This window comes from Oncorhynchus keta, chromosome 13, assembly GCF_023373465.1.
Source record: "Oncorhynchus keta strain PuntledgeMale-10-30-2019 chromosome 13, Oket_V2, whole genome shotgun sequence".
Classification (NCBI taxonomy): Eukaryota; Metazoa; Chordata; class Actinopteri; order Salmoniformes; family Salmonidae; genus Oncorhynchus; species Oncorhynchus keta.
This window is the reverse complement of record NC_068433.1, coordinates 3,150,559-3,171,148: the sequence shown is the minus strand read 5'-3', so window position 1 is coordinate 3,171,148 and position 20,590 is coordinate 3,150,559. Positions and strand designations below refer to the sequence as shown.

The following is a 20,590-nucleotide window of genomic DNA, read 5'->3' as shown; positions in this document are numbered from 1 at the left end:
ACTGGTACTGTATATCTATATATATATATATTAAACTATACCTGTATGACTGGTACTGTATATCTATATATATATATATTAAACTATACCTGTATGACTGGTACTGTATATCTATATATATATCTCTATATATAAACCTATACCTGTATGACTGGTACTGTATATCTATATATCTATATCTATACCTGTATGACTGGTACTGTATATCTATATATATATATTAAACTATACCTGTATGACTGGTACTGTATATCTATATATATATATCTATATAATAAACTATACCTGTATGACTGGTACTGTATATCTATATATATATCTATATATTAAACTATACCTGTATGACTGGTACTGTATATCTATATATAAAACTATACCTGTATGACTGGTACTGTATATCTATATAAACTATACCTGTATGACTGGTACTGTATATCTATATATATATCTCTATATATAAAACTATACCTGTATGACTGGTACTGTATATCTATATATTAAACTATACCTGTATGACTGGTACTGTATATCTATATATATATATATCTATATATTATACCTGTATGACTGGTACTGTATATCTATATATATATATTAAACTATACCTGTATGACTGGTACTGTATATCTATATATATATATATATATCTATATATTAAACTATACCTGTATGACTGGTACTGTATATCTATATATATATATATATATCTATACCTGTATGACTGGTCTGTATATCTATATATAAACTATACCTGTATGACTGGTACTGTATATCTATATATATATATATATTAAACTATACCTGTATGACTGGTACTGTATATCTATATATATATAAAACTATACCTGTATGACTGGTACTGTATATCTATATATATATCTATATATATATTAAACTATACCTGTATGACTGGTACTGTATATCTATATATCTATATCTATACCTGTATGACTGGTACTGTATATCTATATCTATATCTATATATATCTATACCTGTATGACTGGTACTGTATATCTATATATCTATATATCTATATCTATACCTGTATGACTGGTACTGTATATCTATACCTGTATGACTGGTACTGTATATCTATATATATCTATACCTGTATGCGGCTGTTGCCCCAGTCGGCTACAATGATGTTCCCGTTCACATCGACGGCCACGCCTGTAGGAGCATTAAACTGACCGTTGCCCTCTCCATTAGATCCAAACTTCAACAGCAGCTCTCCCTCTGGGGTGAACACCTGGAAGGGAGGGAGGGAGGGAGGGAGGGAGGGAGAGAGGGAGGGAGAGGGAGGGAGAGAGAGAGAGGGAGGGAGGGAGGGAGAGAGAGAGAGAGAGGAGAGAGAGATAGAGAGAGATGGAGAGAGAGAGAGAGAGAGAGAGAGAGAGAGAGAGAGAGAGAGAGAGAGTGGGAGGGAGGGAGGATGGTCAGAACGGGTTCATTCTACTGGGTTAACGATGGTCAGGACTGGTTCATTCTAATGGGTTAACGATGGTCAGGACGGGTTCATTCTACTGGGTTAACGATGGTCAGGACTGGTTCATTCTACTGGGTTAACGATGGTCAGGACTGGTTCATTCTACTGGGTTAACGATGGTCAGGACTGGTTCATTCTACTGGGTTAACGATGGTCAGGACTGGTTCATTCTACTGGGTTAACGATGGTCAGGACTGGTTCATTCTACTGGGTTAACGATGGTCAGGACTGGTTCATTCTACTGGGTTAACGATGGTCAGGACTGGTTCATTCTTCTAACGATGGTCAGGACTGGTTCATTCTACTGGGTTAACGATGGTCAGGACTGGTTCATTCTACTGGGTTAACGATGGTCAGGACTGGTTCATTCTACTAACGATGGTCAGGACTGGTTCATTCTACTGGGTTAACGATGGTCAGGACTGGTTCATTCTACTGGGTTAACGATGGTCAGGACTGGTTCATTCTACTGGGTTAACGATGGTCAGGACTGGTTCATTCTACTGGGTTAACGATGGACTGGTTCATTCTACTGGGTTAACGATGGTCAGGACTGGTTCATTCTACTGGGTTAACGATGGTCAGGACTGGTTCATTCTACTGGGTTAACGATGGTCAGGACTGGTTCATTCTACTGGGTTAACGATGGTCAGGACTGGTTCATTCTACTGGGTTAACGACTCAGGGTTCATTCTACTGGGTTAACGATGGTCAGGACTGGTTCATTCTACTGGGTTAACGATGGTCAGGACTGGTTCATTCTACTGGGTTAACGATGGTCAGGACTGGTTCATTCTACTGGGTTAACTGGTTCATTCTACTGGGATGGTCAGGACTGGTTCATTCTACTGGGTTAACGATGGTCAGGACTGGTTCATTCTACTGGGTTAACGATGGTCAGGACTGGTTCATTCTACTGGGTTAACGATGGTCAGGACTGGTTCATTCTACTGGGTTAACGATGGTCAGGACTGGTTCATTCTACTGGGTTAACGATGGTCAGGACTGGTTCATTCTACTGGGTTAACGATGGTCAGGACTGGTTCATTCTACTGGTTCATTCTACTGGGACGATGGTCAGGACTGGTTCATTTCATGGTCAGGACTGGTTCATTCTACTGGGTTAACGATGGTCAGGACTGGTTCATTCTACTGGGTTAACGATGGTCAGGACTGGTTCATTCTACTGGGTTAACGATGGTCAGGACTGGTTCATTCTACTGGGTTAACGATGGTCAGGACTGGTTCATTCTACTGGGTTAATGGTCGATGGTCATGGGACTGGTTCATTCTACTGGGTTAACGATGGTCAGGACTGGTTCATTCTACTGGGTTAACGATGGTCAGGACTGGTTCATTCTACTGGGTTAACGATGGTCAGGACTGGTTCATTCTACTGGGTTAACGATGGTCAGGACTGGTTCATTCTACTGGGTTAACGATGGTCAGGACTGGTTCATTCTACTGGGTTAACGATGGTCAGGACTGGTTCATTCTACTGGGTTAACGATGGTCAGGACTGGTTCATTCTACTGGGTTAACGATGGTCAGGACTGGTTCATTCTACTGGGTTAACGATGGTCAGGACTGGTTCATTCTACTGGGTTAACGATGGTCAGGACTGGTTCATTCTACTGGGTTAACGATGGTCAGGACTGGTTCATTCTACTGGGTTAACGATGGTCAGGACTGGTTCATTCTACTGGGTTAACGATGGTCAGGACTGGTTCATTCTACTGGGTTAACGATGGTCAGGACTGGTTCATTCTACTGGGTTAACGATGGTCAGGACTGGTTCATTCTACTGGGTTAACGATGGTCAGGACTGGTTCATTCTACTGGGTTAACGATGGTCAGGACTGGTTCATTCTCTAACGATGGTCAGGACTGGTTCTGGGTTAACGATGGTCAGGACTGGTTCATTCTACTGGGTTAACGATGGTCAGGACTGGTTCATTCTACTGGGTTAACGATGGTCAGGACTGGTTCATTCTACTGGGTTAACGATGGTCAGGACTGGTTCATTCTTCTACGATGGTGGGTTCATTCTACTTAACGATGGTCAGGACTGGTTCATTCTACTGGGTTAACGATGGTCAGGACTGGTTCATTCTACTGGGTTAACGATGGTCAGGACTGGTTCATTCTACTGGGTTAACGATGGTCAGGACTGGTTCATTCTACTGGGTTAACGATGGTCAGGACTGGTTCATTCTACTGGGTTAACGATGGTCAGGACTGGTTCATTCTACTGGGTTAACGATGGTCAGGACTGGTTCATTCTACTGGGTTAACGATGGTCAGGACTGGTTCATTCTACTGGGTTAACGATGGTCAGGACTGGTTCATTCTACTGGGTTAACGATGGTCAGGACTGGTTCATTCTACTGGGTTAACGATGGTCAGGACTGGTTCATTCTACTGGGTTAACGATGGTCAGGACTGGTTCATTCTACTGGGTTAACGATGGTCAGGACTGGTTCATTCTACTGGGTTAACGATGGTCAGGATGGTTCATTCTACTGGGTTAACGATGGGACTGGTTCATTCTTCTATGGTCTGGGTTCATTCTACGATGGTCAGGACTGGTTCATTCTACTGGGTTAACGATGGTCACTGGGACGATGGTGGTTCATTCTACTGGGTTAACGATGGTCAGGACTGGTTCATTCTACTGGGTTAACGATGGTCAGGACTGGTTCATTCTACTGGGTTAATTCTACTGGGTTACGATGGTCAGGACTGGTTCATTCTACTGGGTTAACGATGGTCAGGACTGGTTCATTCTACTGGGTTAACGATGGTCAGGACTGGTTCATTCTACTGGGTTAACGATGGTCAGGACTGGTTCATTCTATAACGATGGTCTGGTTCATTCTACTGGGTTAACGATGGTCAGGACTGGTTCATTCTACTGGGTTAACGATGGTCAGGACTGGTTCATTCTACTGGGTTAACGATGGTCAGGACTGGTTCATTCTACTGGGTTAACGATGGTCAGGACTGGTTCATTCTACTGGGTTAACGATGGTCAGGACTGGTTCATTCTACTGGGTTAATGGTCAGGATGGTCAGGACTGGTTCATTCTACTGGGTTAACGATGGTCAGGACTGGTTCATTCTACTGGGTTACTGGTTCATTCTACTGGGTTAACGATGGTCAGGACTGGTTCATTCTACTGGGTTAACGATGGTCAGGACTGGTTCATTCTACTGGGTTAACGATGGTCAGGACTGGTTCATTCTACTGGGTTAACGATGGTCAGGACTGGTTCATTCTACTGGGTTAACGATGGTCAGGACTGGTTCATTCTACTGGGTTAACGATGGTCAGGACTGGGTTCATTCTACGATGGTCAGGACTGGTTCATTCTACTGGGTTAACGATGGTCAGGACTGGTTCATTCTATAACGATGGTCAGGACTGGTTCATTCTACTGGGTTAACGATGGTCAGGACTGGTTCATTCTACTGGGTTAACGATGGTCAGGACTGGTTCATTCTACTGGGTTAACTGGTTCATGGTCAGGACTGGTTCATTCTACTGGGTTAACGATGGTCAGGACTGGTTCATTCTACTGGGTTAACGATGGTCAGGACTGGTTCATTCTACTGGGTTAACGATGGTCAGGACTGGTTCATTCTACTGGGTTAACGATGGTCAGGACTGGTTCATTCTACTGGGTTAACGATGGTCAGGACTGGTTCATTCTACTGGGTTAACGATGGTCAGGACTGGTTCATTCTACTGGGTTAACGATGGTCAGGACTGGTTCATTCTACTGGGTTAACGATGGTCAGGACTGGTTCATTCTACTGGGTTAACGATGGTCAGGACTGGTTCATTCTACTGGGTTAATGGTCGATGGTCAGGACTGGTTCATTCTACTGGGTTAACGATGGTGGTCTACTGGGTTAACGATGGGACTGGTTCATTCTACTGGGTTAACGATGGTCAGGACTGGTTCATTCTACTGGGTTAACGATGGTCAGGACTGGTTCATTCTACTGGGTTAACGATGGTCAGGACTGGTTCATTCTACTGGGTTAACGATGGTCAGGACTGGTTCATTCTACTGGGTTAACGATGGTCAGGACTGGTTCATTCTACTGGGTTAACGATGGTCAGGACTGGTTCATTCTACTGGGTTAACGATGGTCAGGACTGGTTCATTCTACTGGGTTAACGATGGTCAGGACTGGTTCATTCTACTGGGTTAACGATGGTCAGGACTGGTTCATTCTACTGGGTTAACGATGGTCAGGACTGGTTCATTCTACTGGGTTAACTGGTTCGATGGTCAGGACTGGTTCATTCTACTGGGTTAACGATGGTCAGGACTGGTTCATTCTACTGGGTTAACGATGGTCAGGACTGGTTCATTCTACTGGGTTAACGATGGTCAGGACTGGTTCATTCTCTACGATGGTGGGTTCATTCTACGATGGTCAGGACTGGTTCATTCTACTGGGTTAACGATGGTCAGGACTGGTTCATTCTACTGGGTTAACGATGGTCAGGACTGGTTCATTCTACTGGGTTATGGTCAGGATGGTCAGGACGATGGTCAGGGTTCATTCTACTGGGTTAACGATGGTCAGGACTGGTTCATTCTACTGGGTTAACGATGGTCAGGACTGGTTCATTCTACTGGGTTAACGATGGTCAGGACTGGTTCATTCTACTGGGTTAACGATGGTCAGGACTGGTTCATTCTACTGGGTTAACGATGGTCAGGACTGGTTCATTCTACTGGGTTAACGATGGTCAGGACTGGTTCATTCTACTGGGTTAACGATGGTCAGGACTGGTTCATTCTACTGGGTTAACGATGGTCAGGACTGGTTCATTCTACTGGGTTAACGATGGTCAGGACTGGTTCATTCTACTGGGTTAACGATGGTCAGGACTGGTTCATTCTACTGGTTAACGATGGTCAGGACTGGTTCATTCTACTGGGTTAACGATGGTCAGGACTGGTTCATTCTACTGGGTTAACGATGGTCAGGACTGGTTCATTCTACTGGGTTCATGGTCAGGACTGGTTCATTCTACTGGGTTAACGATGGTCAGGACTGGTTCATTCTACTGGGTTAACGATGGTCAGGTTCACTGGTTCATTCTACTGGGTTAACGATGGTCAGGACTGGTTCATTCTACTGGGTTAACGATGGTCAGGACTGGTTCATTCTACGATGGTCAGGGTTCATTCTTGGGTTAACGATGGTCAGGACTGGTTCATTCTACTGGGTTAACGATGGTCAGGACTGGTTCATTCTACTGGGTTAATGGTCAGGACTGGATGGTCAGGACTGGTTCATTCTACTGGGTTAACGATGGTCAGGACTGGTTCATTCTACTGGGTTAACGATGGTCAGGACTGGTTCATTCTACTGGGTAACGATGGTACTGGTTCATTCTACTGGGTTAACGATGGTCAGGACTGGTTCATTCTACTGGGTTAACGATGGTCAGGACTGGTTCATTCTACTGGGTTAACGATGGTCAGGACTGGTTCATTCTACTGGGTTAACGATGGTCAGGACTGGTTCATTCTACTGGGTTAACGATGGTCAGGACTGGTTCATTCTACTACTGACTGGTTCATTCTACTGGGTTCATGGTCAGGACTGGTTCATTCTACTGGGTTAACGATGGTCAGGACTGGTTCATTCTACTGGGTTAACGATGGTCAGGACTGGTTCATTCTACTGGGTTAACGATGGTCAGGACTGGTTCATTCTACTGGGTTAACGATGGTCAGGACTGGTTCATTCTACTGGGTTAACTGGTTCATTCTGGTCTGGTTCATTCTACTAACGATGGTCAGGACTGGTTCACGATTCTCATTCTGGGTTAACGATGGTCAGGACTGGTTCATTCTACTGGGTTAACGATGGTCAGGACTGGTTCATTCTACTGGGTTAACGATGGTCAGGACTGGTTCATTCTACTGGGTTAACGATGGTCAGGACTGGTTCATTCTACTGGGTTAACGATGGTCAGGACTGGTTCATTCTACTGGGTTAACGATGGTCAGGACTGGTTCATTCTACTGGGTTAACGATGGTCAGGACTGGTTCATTCTACTGGGTTAACGATGGTCAGGACTGGTTCATTCTACTGGGTTAACGATGGTCAGGACTGGTTCATTCTACTGGGTTAACGATGGTCAGGACTGGTTCATTCTACTGGGTTAACGATGGTCAGGACTGGTTCATTCTACTGGGTTAACGATGGTCAGGACTGGTTCATTCTACTGGGTTAACGATGGTCAGGACTGGTTCATTCTACTGGGTTAACGATGGTCAGGACTGGTTCATTCTACTGGGTTAACGATGGTCAGGACTGGTTCATTCTACTGGGTTAACGATGGTCAGGACTGGTTCATTCTACTGGGGTTCAGGACTGGTTCATTCTATTAACGATGGTCAGGACTGGTTCATTCTACTGGGTTAACGATGGTCAGGACTGGTTCATTCTACTGGGTTAACGATGGTCAGGACTGGTTCATTCTACTGGGTTAACGATGGTCAGGACTGGTTCATTCTACTGGGTTAACGATGGTCAGGACTGGTTCATTCTACTGGGTTAACGATGGTCAGGACTGGTTCATTCTACTGGGTGGTTCATTCTACTGGGTTACTGGTTCATTCTACTGGGATGGTCAGGACTGGTTCATTCTACTGGGTTAACGATGGTCAGGACTGGTTCATTCTACTGGGTTATTCTACGATGGTCAGGACTGGTTCATTCTACTGGGTTACGATGGTCAGGACTGGTTCATTCTACTGGGTTGGTCATGGTCAGGACTGGTTCATTCTACTGGGTTAACGATGGTCAGGACTGGTTCATTCTTCTACGATGGTCAGGACTGGTTCATTCTACTGGGTTAATGGTCAGGACTGGTTCATTCTACTGGGTTAACGATGGTCAGGACTGGTTCATTCTACTGGGTTAACGATGGTCAGGACTGGTTCATTCTACTGGGTTAACGATGGTCAGGACTGGTTCATTCTACTGGGTTAACGATGGTCAGGACTGGTTCATTCTACTGGGTTAACGATGGTCAGGACTGGTTCATTCTACTGGGTTAACGATGGTCAGGACTGGTTCATTCTACTGGGTTAACGATGGTCAGGACTGGTTCATTCTACTGGGTTAACGATGGTCAGGACTGGTTCATTCTACTGGGTTAACGATGGTCAGGACTGGTTCATTCTACTGGGTTAACGATGGTCAGGACTGGTTCATTCTACTGGGTTAACGATGGTCAGGACTGGTTCATTCTACTGGGTTAACGATGGTGGTTCATTCTACTGGGTTAACGATGGTCAGGACTGGTTCATTCTACTGGGTTAACGATGGTCAGGACTGGTTCATTCTACTGGGTTAACGATGGTCAGGACTGGTTCATTCTACTGGGTTAACGATGGTCAGGACTGGTTCATTCTACTGGGTTAACGATGGTCAGGACTGGTTCATTCTACTGGGTTAACGATGGTCAGGACTGGTTCATTCTACTGGGTTAACGATGGTACTGGGTTAACGATGGTCAGGACTGGTTCATTCTATGGTCAGGACTGGTTCATTCTACTGGGTTAACGATGGTCAGGACTGGTTCATTCTACTGGGTTAACGATGGTCAGGACTGGTTCATTCTACTGGGTTAACGATGGTCAGGACTGGTTCATTCTACTGGGTTAACGATGGTCAGGACTGGTTCATTCTACTGGGTTAACGATGGTCAGGACTGGTTCATTCTACTGGGTTAACGTCATGGTCTAGGATGGTCAGGACTGGTTCATTCTACTGGGTGGTCAACTGGATGGTCAGGACTGGTTCATTCTACTGGGTTAACGATGGTCAGGACTGGTTCATTCTACTGGGTTAACGATGGTCAGGACTGGTTCATTCTACTGGGTTAACGATGGTCAGGACTGGTTCATTCTACTGGGTTAACGATGGTCAGGACTGGTTCATTCTACTGGGTTAACGATGGTCAGGACTGGTTCATTCTACTGGGTTAACGATGGTCAGGATGGTCAGGACTGGTTCATTCTACTGGGTTAACGATGGTCAGGACTGGTTCATTCTACTGGGTTAACGATGGTCAGGACTGGTTCATTCTACTGGGTTAACGATGGTCAGGACTGGTTCATTCTACTGGGTTAACGATGGTCAGGACTGGTTCATTCTACTGGGTTAACGATGGGTTCATTCTACTGGGTTAACGATGGTCAGGACTGGTTCATTCTACTGGGTTAACGATGGTCAGGACTGGTTCATTCTACTGGGTTAACGATGGTCAGGACTGGTTCATTCTACTGGGTTAACGATGGTCAGGACTGGTTCATTCTACTGGGTTAACGATGGTCAGGACTGGTTCATTCTACTGGGTTAACGATGGTCAGGACTGGTTCATTCTACTGGGTTAACGATGGTCAGGACTGGTTCATTCTACTGGGTTAGGACTGGTTCATTCTACGATGGTCAGGACTGGTTCATTCTACTGGGTTAACGATGGTCAGGACTGGTTCATTCTACTGGGTTAACGATGGTCAGGACTGGTTCATTCTACTGGGTTAACGATGGTCAGGACTGGTTCATTCTACTGGGTTAACGATGGTCAGGACTGGTTCATTCTACTGGGTAACGATGGTCAGGACTGGTTCATTCTATGGTCAGGACTGGTTCATTCTACTGGGTTAACGATGGTCAGGACTGGTTCATTCTACTGGGTTAACGATGGTCAGGACTGGTTCATTCTACTGGGTTAACGATGGTCAGGACTGGTTCATTCTACTGGGTTAACGATGGTCAGGACTGGTTCATTCTACTGGGTTAACGATGGTCAGGACTGGTTCATTCTACTGGGTTAACGATGGTCAGGACTGGTTCATTCTACTGGGTTAACGATGGTCAGGACTGGTTCATTCTACTGGGTTAACGATGGTCAGGACTGGTTCATTTCTAACGATGGTCAGGACTGGTTCATTCTACTGGGTTAACGATGGTCAGGACTGGTTCATTCTACTGGGTTAACGATGGTCAGGACTGGTTCATTCTACTGGGTTAACGATGGTCAGGACTGGTTCATTCTACTGGGTTAAATGGTCAGGATGGTCATGGGACTGGTTCATTCTACTGGGTTAACGATGGTCAGGACTGGTTCATTCTACTGGGTTAACGATGGTCAGGACTGGTTCATTCTACTGGGTTAACGATGGTCAGGACTGGTTCATTCTACTGGGTTAACGATGGTCAGGACTGGTTCATTCTACTGGGTTAACGATGGTCAGGACTGGTTCATTCTACTGGGTTAACGATGGTCAGGACTGGTTCATTCTACTGGGTTAACGATGGTCAGGACTGGTTCATTCTACTGGGTTGGTTCATTCTACGTTACGATGGTCAGGACTGGTTCATTCTACTGGGTTAACGATGGTCAGGACTGGTTCATTCTACTGGGTTAACGATGGTCAGGACTGGTTCATTCTACTGGGTTAACGATGGTCAGGACTGGTTCATTCTACTGGGTTACTGGGGACTGGTTCATTCTACTGGGTTAACGATGGTCAGGACTGGTTCATTCTACTGGGTTAACGATGGTCAGGACTGGTTCATTCTACTGGGTTAACGATGGTCAGGACTGGTTCATTCTACTGGGTTAACGATGGTCAGGACTGGTTCATTCTACTGGGTTAACGATGGTCAGGACTGGTTCATTCTACTGGGTTAACGATGGTCAGGACTGGTTCATTCTACTGGGTTAACGATGGTCAGGACTGGTTCATTCTACTGGGTTAACGATGGTCAGGACTGGTTCATTCTACTGGGTTAACGATGGTCAGGACTGGTTCATTCTACTGGGTTAACGATGGTCAGGACTGGTTCATTCTACTGGGTTAACGATGGTCAGGACTGGTTCATTCTACTGGGTTAACGATGGTCAGGACTGGTTCATTCTACTGGGTTAACGATGGTCAGGACTGGTTCATTCTACTGGGTTAACGATGGTTAACGATGATCAGGACTGGTTCATTCTACTGGGTTAACGATGGTCAGGACTGGTTCATTCTACTGGGTTAACGATGGTCAGGACTGGTTCATTCTACTGGGTTAACGATGGTCAGGACTGGTTCATTCTACTGGGTTAACGATGGTCAGGACTGGTTCATTCTACTGGGTTAACGATGGTCAGGACTGGTTCATTCTACTGGGTTCGATGGTCAGGACTGGTTCATTCTACTGGGTTAACGATGGTCAGGACTGGTTCATTCTACTGGGTTAACGATGGTCAGGACTGGTTCATTCTACTGGGTTAACGATGGTCAGGACTGGTTCATTCTACTGGGTTAACGATGGTCAGGACTGGTTCACTGGGTTCATGGTCAGGACTGGTTCATTCTACTGGGTTAACGATGGTCAGGACTGGTTCATTCTACTGGGTTAACGATGGTCAGGACTGGTTCATTCTACTGGGTTAACGATGGTCAGGACTGGTTCATTCTACTGGGTTAACGATGGTCAGGACTGGTTCATTCTACTGGGTTAACGATGGTCAGGACTGGTTCATTCTACTCAGACTGGTTCATTCTACTGGGTAACGATGGTCAGGACTGGTTCATTTAACGATGGTCAGGACTGGTTCATTCTACTGGGTTAACGATGGTCAGGACTGGTTCATTCTACTGGGTTAACGATGGTCAGGACTGGTTCATTCTACTGGGTTCATTCTACGATGGTCAGGACTGGTTCATTCTACTGGGTTAACGATGGTCAGGACTGGTTCATTCTACTGGGTTAACGATGGTCAGGACTGGTTCATTCTACTGGGTTAACGATGGTCAGGACTGGTTCATTCTACTGGGTTAACGATGGTCAGGACTGGTTCATTCTACTGGGTTAACGATGGTCAGGACTGGTTCATTCTACTGGGTTAACGATGGTCAGGACTGGTTCATTCTACTGGGTTAACGATGGTCAGGACTGGTTCATTCTCTGGGTTAACGATGGTGACTGGTTCATTCTACGATGGTCAGGACTGGTTCATTCTACTGGGTTAACGATGGTCAGGACTGGTTCATTCTACTGGGTTAACGATGGTCAGGACTGGTTCATTCTACTGGGTTAACGATGGTCAGGACTGGTTCATTCTACTGGGTTAACGATGGTCAGGACTGGTTCATTCTACTGGGTTAACGATGGTCAGGACTGGTTCATTCTACTGGGTTAACGATGGTCAGGACTGGTTCATTCTACTGGGTTAACGATGGTCAGGACTGGTTCATTCTACTGGGTTAACGATGGTCAGGACTGGTTCATTCTACTGGGTTAACGATGGTCAGGACTGGTTCATTCTACTGGGTTAACGATGGTCAGGACTGGTTCATTCTACTGGGATGGTCAGGACTGGTTCATTCTACTGGGTTAACGATGGTCAGGACTGGTTCATTCTACTGGGTTAACGATGGTCGATGGGACTGGTTCATTCTACTGGGTTAACGATGGTCAGGACTGGTTCATTCTACTGGGTTAACGATGGTCAGGACTGGTTCATTCTACTGGGTTAACGATGGTCAGGACTGGTTCATTCTACTGGGTTAACGATGGTCAGGACTGGTTCATTCTACTGGGTTAACGATGGTCAGGACTGGTTCATTCTACTGGGTTAACGATGGTCAGGACTGGTTCATTCTACTGGGTTAACGATGGTCAGGACTGGTTCATTCTACTGGGTTAACGATGGTCAGGACTGGTTCATTCTACTGGGTTAACGATGGTCAGGACTGGTTCATTCTACTGGGTTAACGATGGTCAGGACTGGTTCATTCATGGTCAGGACTGGTTCATTCTACTGGGTTAACGATGGTCAGGACTGGTTCATTCTACTGGGTTAACGATGGTCAGGACTGGTTCATTCTACTGGGTTAACGATGGTCAGGACTGGTTCATTCTACTGGGTTAACGATGGTCAGGACTGGTTCATTCTACTGGGTTAACGATGGTCAGGACTGGTTCATTCTACTGGGTTAACGATGGTCAGGACTGGTTCATTCTACTGGGTTAACGATGGTCAGGACTGGTTCATTCTACTGGGTTAACGATGGTCAGGACTGGTTCATTCTACTGGGTTAACGGGACTGGTTCATTCTACTGGGTTAACGATGGATGGTCAGGACTGGTTCATTCTACTGGGTTAACGATGGTCAGGACTGGTTCATTCTACTGGGTTAACGATGGTCAGGACTGGTTCATTCTACTGGGTTAACGATGGTCAGGACTGGTTCATTCTACTGGTCATGGGACTGGTTCATTCTACTGGGTTAACGATGGTCAGGACTGGTTCATTCTACTGGGTTAACGATGGTCAGGACTGGTTCATTCTACTGGGTTAACGATGGTCAGGACTGGTTCATTCTACTGGGTTAACGATGGTCAGGACTGGTTCATTCTACTGGGTTAACGATGGTCAGGACTGGTTCATTCTACTGGGTTAACGATGGTCAGGACTGGTTCATTCTACTGGGTTAACGATGGTCAGGACTGGTTCATTCTACTGGGTTAACGATGGTCAGGACTGGTTCATTCTACTGGGTTAACGATGGTCAGGACTGGTTCATTCTACTGGGTTAACGATGGTCAGGACTGGTTCATTCTACTAACGATGGGGTTAACAGGACTGGTTCATTCTATGGTCAGGACTGGTTCATTCTACTGGGTTAACGATGGTCAGGACTGGTTCATTCTACTGGGTTAACGATGGTCAGGACTGGTTCATTCTACTGGGTTAACGATGGTCAGGACTGGTTCATTCTACTGGGTTAACGATGGTCAGGACTGGTTCATTCTACTGGGTTAACGATGGTCAGGACTGGTTCATTCTACTGGGTTAACGATGGTCAGGACTGGTTCATTCTCTGGGTTAACGATGGTCAGGGGTTCATTCTACTGGGATGGTCAGGACTGGTTCATTCTACTGGGTTAACGATGGTCAGGACTGGTTCATTCTACTGGGTTAACGATGGTCAGGACTGGTTCATTCTACTGGGTTAACGATGGTCAGGACTGGTTCATTCTACTGGGTTAACGATGGTCAGGACTGGTTCATTCTACTGGGTTCATGGTCTGGTTCATTCTACTGGGTTAACGATGGTCAGGACTGGTTCATTCTACTGGGTTAACGATGGTCAGGACTGGTTCATTCTACTGGGTTAACGATGGTCAGGACTGGTTCATTCTACTGGGTTAACGATGGTCAGGACTGGTTCATTCTACTGGGTTAACGATGGTCAGGACTGGTTCATTCTACTGGGTTAACGATGGTCAGGACTGGTTCATTCTACTGGTTAACGATGGTCAGGACTGGTTCATTCTACTGGGTTAACGATGGTCAGGACTGGTTCATTCTACTGGGTTACGATGGTCAGGACTGGTTCATTCTACTGGGTTAACGATGGTCAGGACTGGTTCATTCTACTGGGTTAACGATGGTCAGGACTGGTTCATTCTACTGGGTTAACGATGGTCAGGACTGGTTCATTCTACTGGGTTAACGATGGTCAGGACTGGTTCATTCTACTGGGTTAACGATGGTCAGGACTGGTTCATTCTACTGGGTTAACGATGGTCAGGAGGACTGGTTCATTCTACTGGGTTAACGATGGTCAGGACTGGTTCATTCTACTGGGTTAACGATGGTCAGGACTGGTTCATTCTACTGGGTTAACGATGGTCAGGACTGGTTCATTCTACTGGGTTAACGATGGTCAGGACTGGTTCATTCTACTGGGTTAACGATGGTCAGGACTGGTTCATTCTACTGGGTTAACGATGGTCAGGACTGGTTCATTCTACTGGGTTAACGATGGTCAGGACTGGTTCATTCTACTGGGTTAACGATGGTCAGGACTGGTTCATTCTACTGGGTTAACGATGGTCAGGACTGGTTCATTCTACTGGGTTAACGATGGTCAGGACTGGTTCATTCTACTGGGTTAACGATGGTCAGGACTGGTTCATTCTACTGGGTTAACGATGGTCAGAACTGGTTCATTCTACTGGGTTAACGATGGTCAGGACTGGTTCATTCTACTGGGTTAACGATGGTCAGGACTGGTTCATTCTACTGGGTTAACGATGGTCAGGACTGGTTCATTCTACTGGGTTAACGATGGTCAGGACTGGTTCATTCTACTGGGTTAACGATGGTCAGGACTGGTTCATTCTACTGGGTTAACGATGGTCAGGACTGGTTCATTCTACTGGGTTAACCATGGTCAGGACTGGTTCATTCTACTGGGTTAACGATGGTCAGGACTGGTTCATTCTACTGGGTTAACCATGGTCAGGACTGGTTCATTCTACTGGGTTAACGATGGTCAGGACTGGTTCATTCTACTGGGTTAACGATGGTCAGGACTGGTTCATTCTACTGGGTTAACGATGGTCAGGACGGGTTCATTCTACTGGGTTAACGATGGTCAGGACTGGTTCATTCTACTGGGTTAACGATGGTCAGGACTGGTTCATTCTACTGGGTTAACGATGGTCAGGACTGGTTCATTCTACTGGGTTAACGATGGTCAGGACTGGTTCATTCTAACGATGGTCAGGACTGGTTAACGATGGCCAGGACTGGTTCATTCTACTGGGTTAACGATGGTCAGGACTGGTTCATTCTACTGGGTTAACGATGGTCAGGACTGGTTCATTCTACTGGGTTCATTCTAACGATGGTCAGGACTGGTTCATTCTACTGGGTTAACGATGGTCAGGACTGGTTCATTCTACTGGGTTAACGATGGTCAGGACTGGTTCATTCTACTGGGTTAACCATGGCCAGGACTGGTTCATTCTACTGGGTTAACGATGGTCAGGACTGGTTCATTCTACTGGGTTAACGATGGTCAGGACTGGTTCATTCTACTGGGTTAACGATGGTCAGGACTGGTTCATTCTACTGGGTTAACGACGGTCAGGACTGGTTCATTCTACTGGGTTAACGATGGTCAGGACTGGTTCATTCTACTGGGTTAACGATGGTCATGTTTGAGGCGTTGTTTGGAAGTTTCTGATGGACCTGAGAAGTTACTTACCTTGACTGAGTGGTTGTGAAAGTCTGTCACTATGATCTCATTGTTGTTGTTGACTGCTGCAAAATGAGGACCTGGTCGAAAGAGAGGAGGAGAAGAGGAGGAGAAAGGAGAAGAGGAGGAGAAAGGAGGAGAAGAGGAGGAGAAAGGAGGAGGAGAGAGGAGAGTGATGGAAGTACCATGAAGCCTTCATCATCATCATCACTATCATCAGCATCATCTTCATCATCCACATCAACTCACCTGCGAACTGTTTGTCTCCGTTGCCGCGGCTACCGAACTTAGTAACGAGCTTGCCGGTTGGCTGGAAGATGAAGACGGTGCATGCCTTGTTGTCCACAACGATCACGTGACCGTTCTGATCCACGGACACGCCCTTCGGTCCCATCAGCCTACCAGAGCCCAGCTTGGCCTGACAGACAGATAACACAACCAATCAGAGGACAGCTTGGCCTGACAGAGAGAGAACACAACCAATCAGAGGACAGCTTGGCCTGACAGAGAGAGAACACAACCAATCAGAGGACAGCTTGGGTTGACAGAGAGAGAACACAACCAATCAGAGGACAGCTTGGCCTGACAGAGAGAGAACACAACCAATCAGAGGACAGCTTGGGTTGACAGAGAGAGAACACAACCAATCAGAGGACAGCTTGGCCTGACAGACAGAGAACACAACCAATCAGAGGACAGCTTGGGTTGACAGAGAGAGAACACAACCAATCAGAGGACAGCTTGGCCTGACAGAGAGAGAACACAACCAATCAGAGGACAGCTTGGGTTGACAGAGAGAGAACACAACCAATCAGAGGACAGCTTGGCCTGACAGAGAGAGAACACAACCAATCAGAGGAGCTTGGGTTGACAGAGAGAACACAACCAATCAGAGGACAGCTTGGCCTGACAGAGAGAGAACACAACCAATCAGAGGACAGCTTGGCCTGACAGAGAGAGAACACAACCAATCAGAGGACAGCTTGGCCTGACAGAGAGAGAACACAACCAATCAGAGGACAGCTTCAGAGGGCTTGGCCTGACAGAGAGAGAACACAACCAATCAGAGGACAGCTTGGGTTGACAGAGAGAGAACACAACCAATCAGAGGACAGCTTGGGTTGACAGGAGAACACAACCAATCAGAGGACAGCTTGGGTTGACAGAGAGAGAACACAACCAATCAGAGGACAGCTTGGCCTGACAGAGAGAGAACACAACCAATCAGAGGACAGCTTGGGTTGACAGAGAGAGAACACAACCAATCAGAGGACAGCTTGGCCTGACAGAGAGAGAACACAACCAATCAGAGGACAGCTTGGGTTGACAGAGAACACAACCAATCAGAGGACAGCTTGGCCTGACAGAGAGAGAACACAACCAATCAGAGGACAGCTTGGCCTGACAGAGAGAGAACACAACCAATCAGAGGACAGCTTGGGTTGACAGAGAGAGAACACAACCAATCAGAGGACAGCTTGGCCTGACAGAGAGAGAACACAACCAATCAGAGGACAGCTTGGGTTGACAGAGAGAGAACACAACCAATCAGAGGACAGCTTGGCCTGACAGAGAGAGAACACAACCAATCAGAGGACAGCTTGGGTTGACAGAGAGAGAACACAACCAATCAGAGGACAGCTTGGCCTGACAGAGAGAGAACACAACCAATCAGAGGACAGCTTGGCCTGACAGAGAGAGAACACAACCAATCAGAGGACAGCTTGGCCTGACAGACAGATAACACAACCAATCAGAGGAACTGACAGAGAGAGAACCAATCAGAGGACAGCTTGGGTTGACAGAGAGAGAACACAACCAATCAGAGGACAGCTTGGCCTGACAGAGAGAGAACACAACCAATCAGAGGACAGCTTGGGTTGACAGAGAGAGAACACAACCAATCAGAGGACAGCTTGGCCTGACAGAGAGAGAACACAACCAATCAGAGGACAGCTTGGGTTGACAGAGAGAGAACACAACCAATCAGAGGACAGCTTCAGAGGACAGCTGACAGAGAGAGAACACAACCAATCAGAGGACAGCTTGGGTTGACAGAGAGAGAACACAACCAATCAGAGGACAGCTTGGCCTGACAGAGAGAGAACACAACCAATCAGAGGACAGCTTCAGAGGACAGCTTGGCCTGACAGAGAGAGAACACAACCAATCAGAGGACAGCTTGGGTTGACAGAGAGAGAACACAACCAATCAGAGGACAGCTTGGCCTGACAGAGAGAGAACACAACCAATCAGAGGACAGGACAGCTTGGCCTGACAGAGAGAGAACACAACCAATCAGAGGACAGCTTTGACAGAGAGAGAACACAACCAATCAGAGGACAGCTTGGCCTGACAGAGAGAGAACACAACCAATCAGAGGACAGCTTGGCCTGACAGAGAGAGAACACAACCAATCAGAGGACAGCTTGACAGAGAGAGAACACAACCAATCAGAGGACAGCTTGGCCTGACAGACAGATAACACAACCAATCAGAGGACAGCTTGGGTTGACAGAGAGAGAACACAACCAATCAGAGGACAGCTTGGCCTGACAGAGAGAGAACACAACCAATCAGAGGACAGCTTGGGTTGACAGAGAGAGAACACAACCAATCAGAGGACAGCTTGGCCTGACAGAGAGAGAACACAACCAATCAGAGGACAGCTGACAGAGAGAACACAACCAATCAGAGGACAGCTTGGTTGACAGAGAGAGAACACAACCAATCAGAGGACAGCCTGACAGAGAGAGAACACAACCAATGGACAGCTGACAGAGAGAGAACACAACCAATCAGAGGACAGCTTGGCCTGACAGAGAGAGAACACAACCAATCAGAGGACAGCTTGGGTTGACAGAGAGAGAACACAACCAATCAGAGGACAGCTTGGCCTGACAGAGAGAGAACACAACCAATCAGAGGACAGCTTGGCCTGACAGAGAGAGAACACAACCAATCAGAGGACAGCTTGGCCTGACAGAGAGAGAACACAACCAATCAGAGGACAGTTGACAGAGAGAGAACACAACCAATCAGAGGACAGCTTGACAGAGAGAACACAACCAATCAGAGGACAGCTTGGCCTGACAGAGAGAGAACACAACCAATCAGAGGACAGCTTGGGTTGACAGAGAGAGAACACAACCAATCAGAGGACAGCTTGGCCTGACAGAGAGAGAACACAACCAATCAGAGGACAGCTTGGGTTGACAGAGAGAGAACACAACCAATCAGAGGACAGCTTGGCCTGACAGAGAGAGAACACAACCAATCAGAGGACAGCTTGGGTTGACAGAGAGAGAACACAACCAATCAGAGGACAGCTTGGCCTGACAGAGAGAGAACACAACCAATCAGAGGACAGCTTCGGTTGACAGAGAGAGAACACAACCAATCAGAGGACAGCTTGGCCTGACAGATCAGAAAATAGAATAGTTCCCTGTATGTTATTTATTTGATTTATTTCACCTTTATTAAACCAGGTATTTATATATATAACCCTTTATTTAACCAGGTATTTATATATATAACCCTTTATTTAACCAGGTATTTATATATATAACCCTTTATTTAACCAGGTATTTATATATATATAACCCTTTATTTAACCAGGTATTTATATATATAACCCTTTATTTAACCAGGTATTTATATATATAACCCTTTATTTAACCAGGTATTTATATATATAACCCTTTATTTAACCAGGTATTTATATATATATAACCCTTTATTTAACCAGGTATTTATATATATAACCCTTTATTTAACCAGGTATTTATATATATATAACCCTAACCCTTTATTTAACCAGGTATTTATATATATAACCCTAACCCTTTATTTAACCAGGTATTTATATATATATAACCCTAACCCTTTATTTAACCAGGTATTTATATATATAACCCTAACCCTTTATTAAACCAGGTATTTATATATATAACCCTAACCCTTTATTTAACCAGGTATTTATATATATAACCCTTTATTTAACCAGGTAT

General features: G+C 45.8%; 1 protein-coding gene across 23 annotated transcripts in view; it reads right to left on the bottom strand.

The window, feature by feature from the left end:
* Positions 1–20,590, bottom strand: part of LOC118380297 (tripartite motif-containing protein 2-like) — an 81,010-nt gene that overhangs the window by 6,567 nt on the left and 53,853 nt on the right. For all 23 annotated transcript variants that reach the window (XM_052459041.1, XM_052459047.1, XM_052459048.1 and 20 more), the window contains 3 exons: positions 16,830–16,998; positions 16,590–16,660; positions 1,110–1,250 (listed from right to left, as the gene is read on the bottom strand). In XM_052459041.1, the coding sequence (XP_052315001.1) occupies positions 1,110–1,250; positions 16,590–16,660; positions 16,830–16,998 (381 nt within the window). The remainder of the gene's footprint in view (positions 1–1,109; positions 1,251–16,589; positions 16,661–16,829; positions 16,999–20,590) is intronic.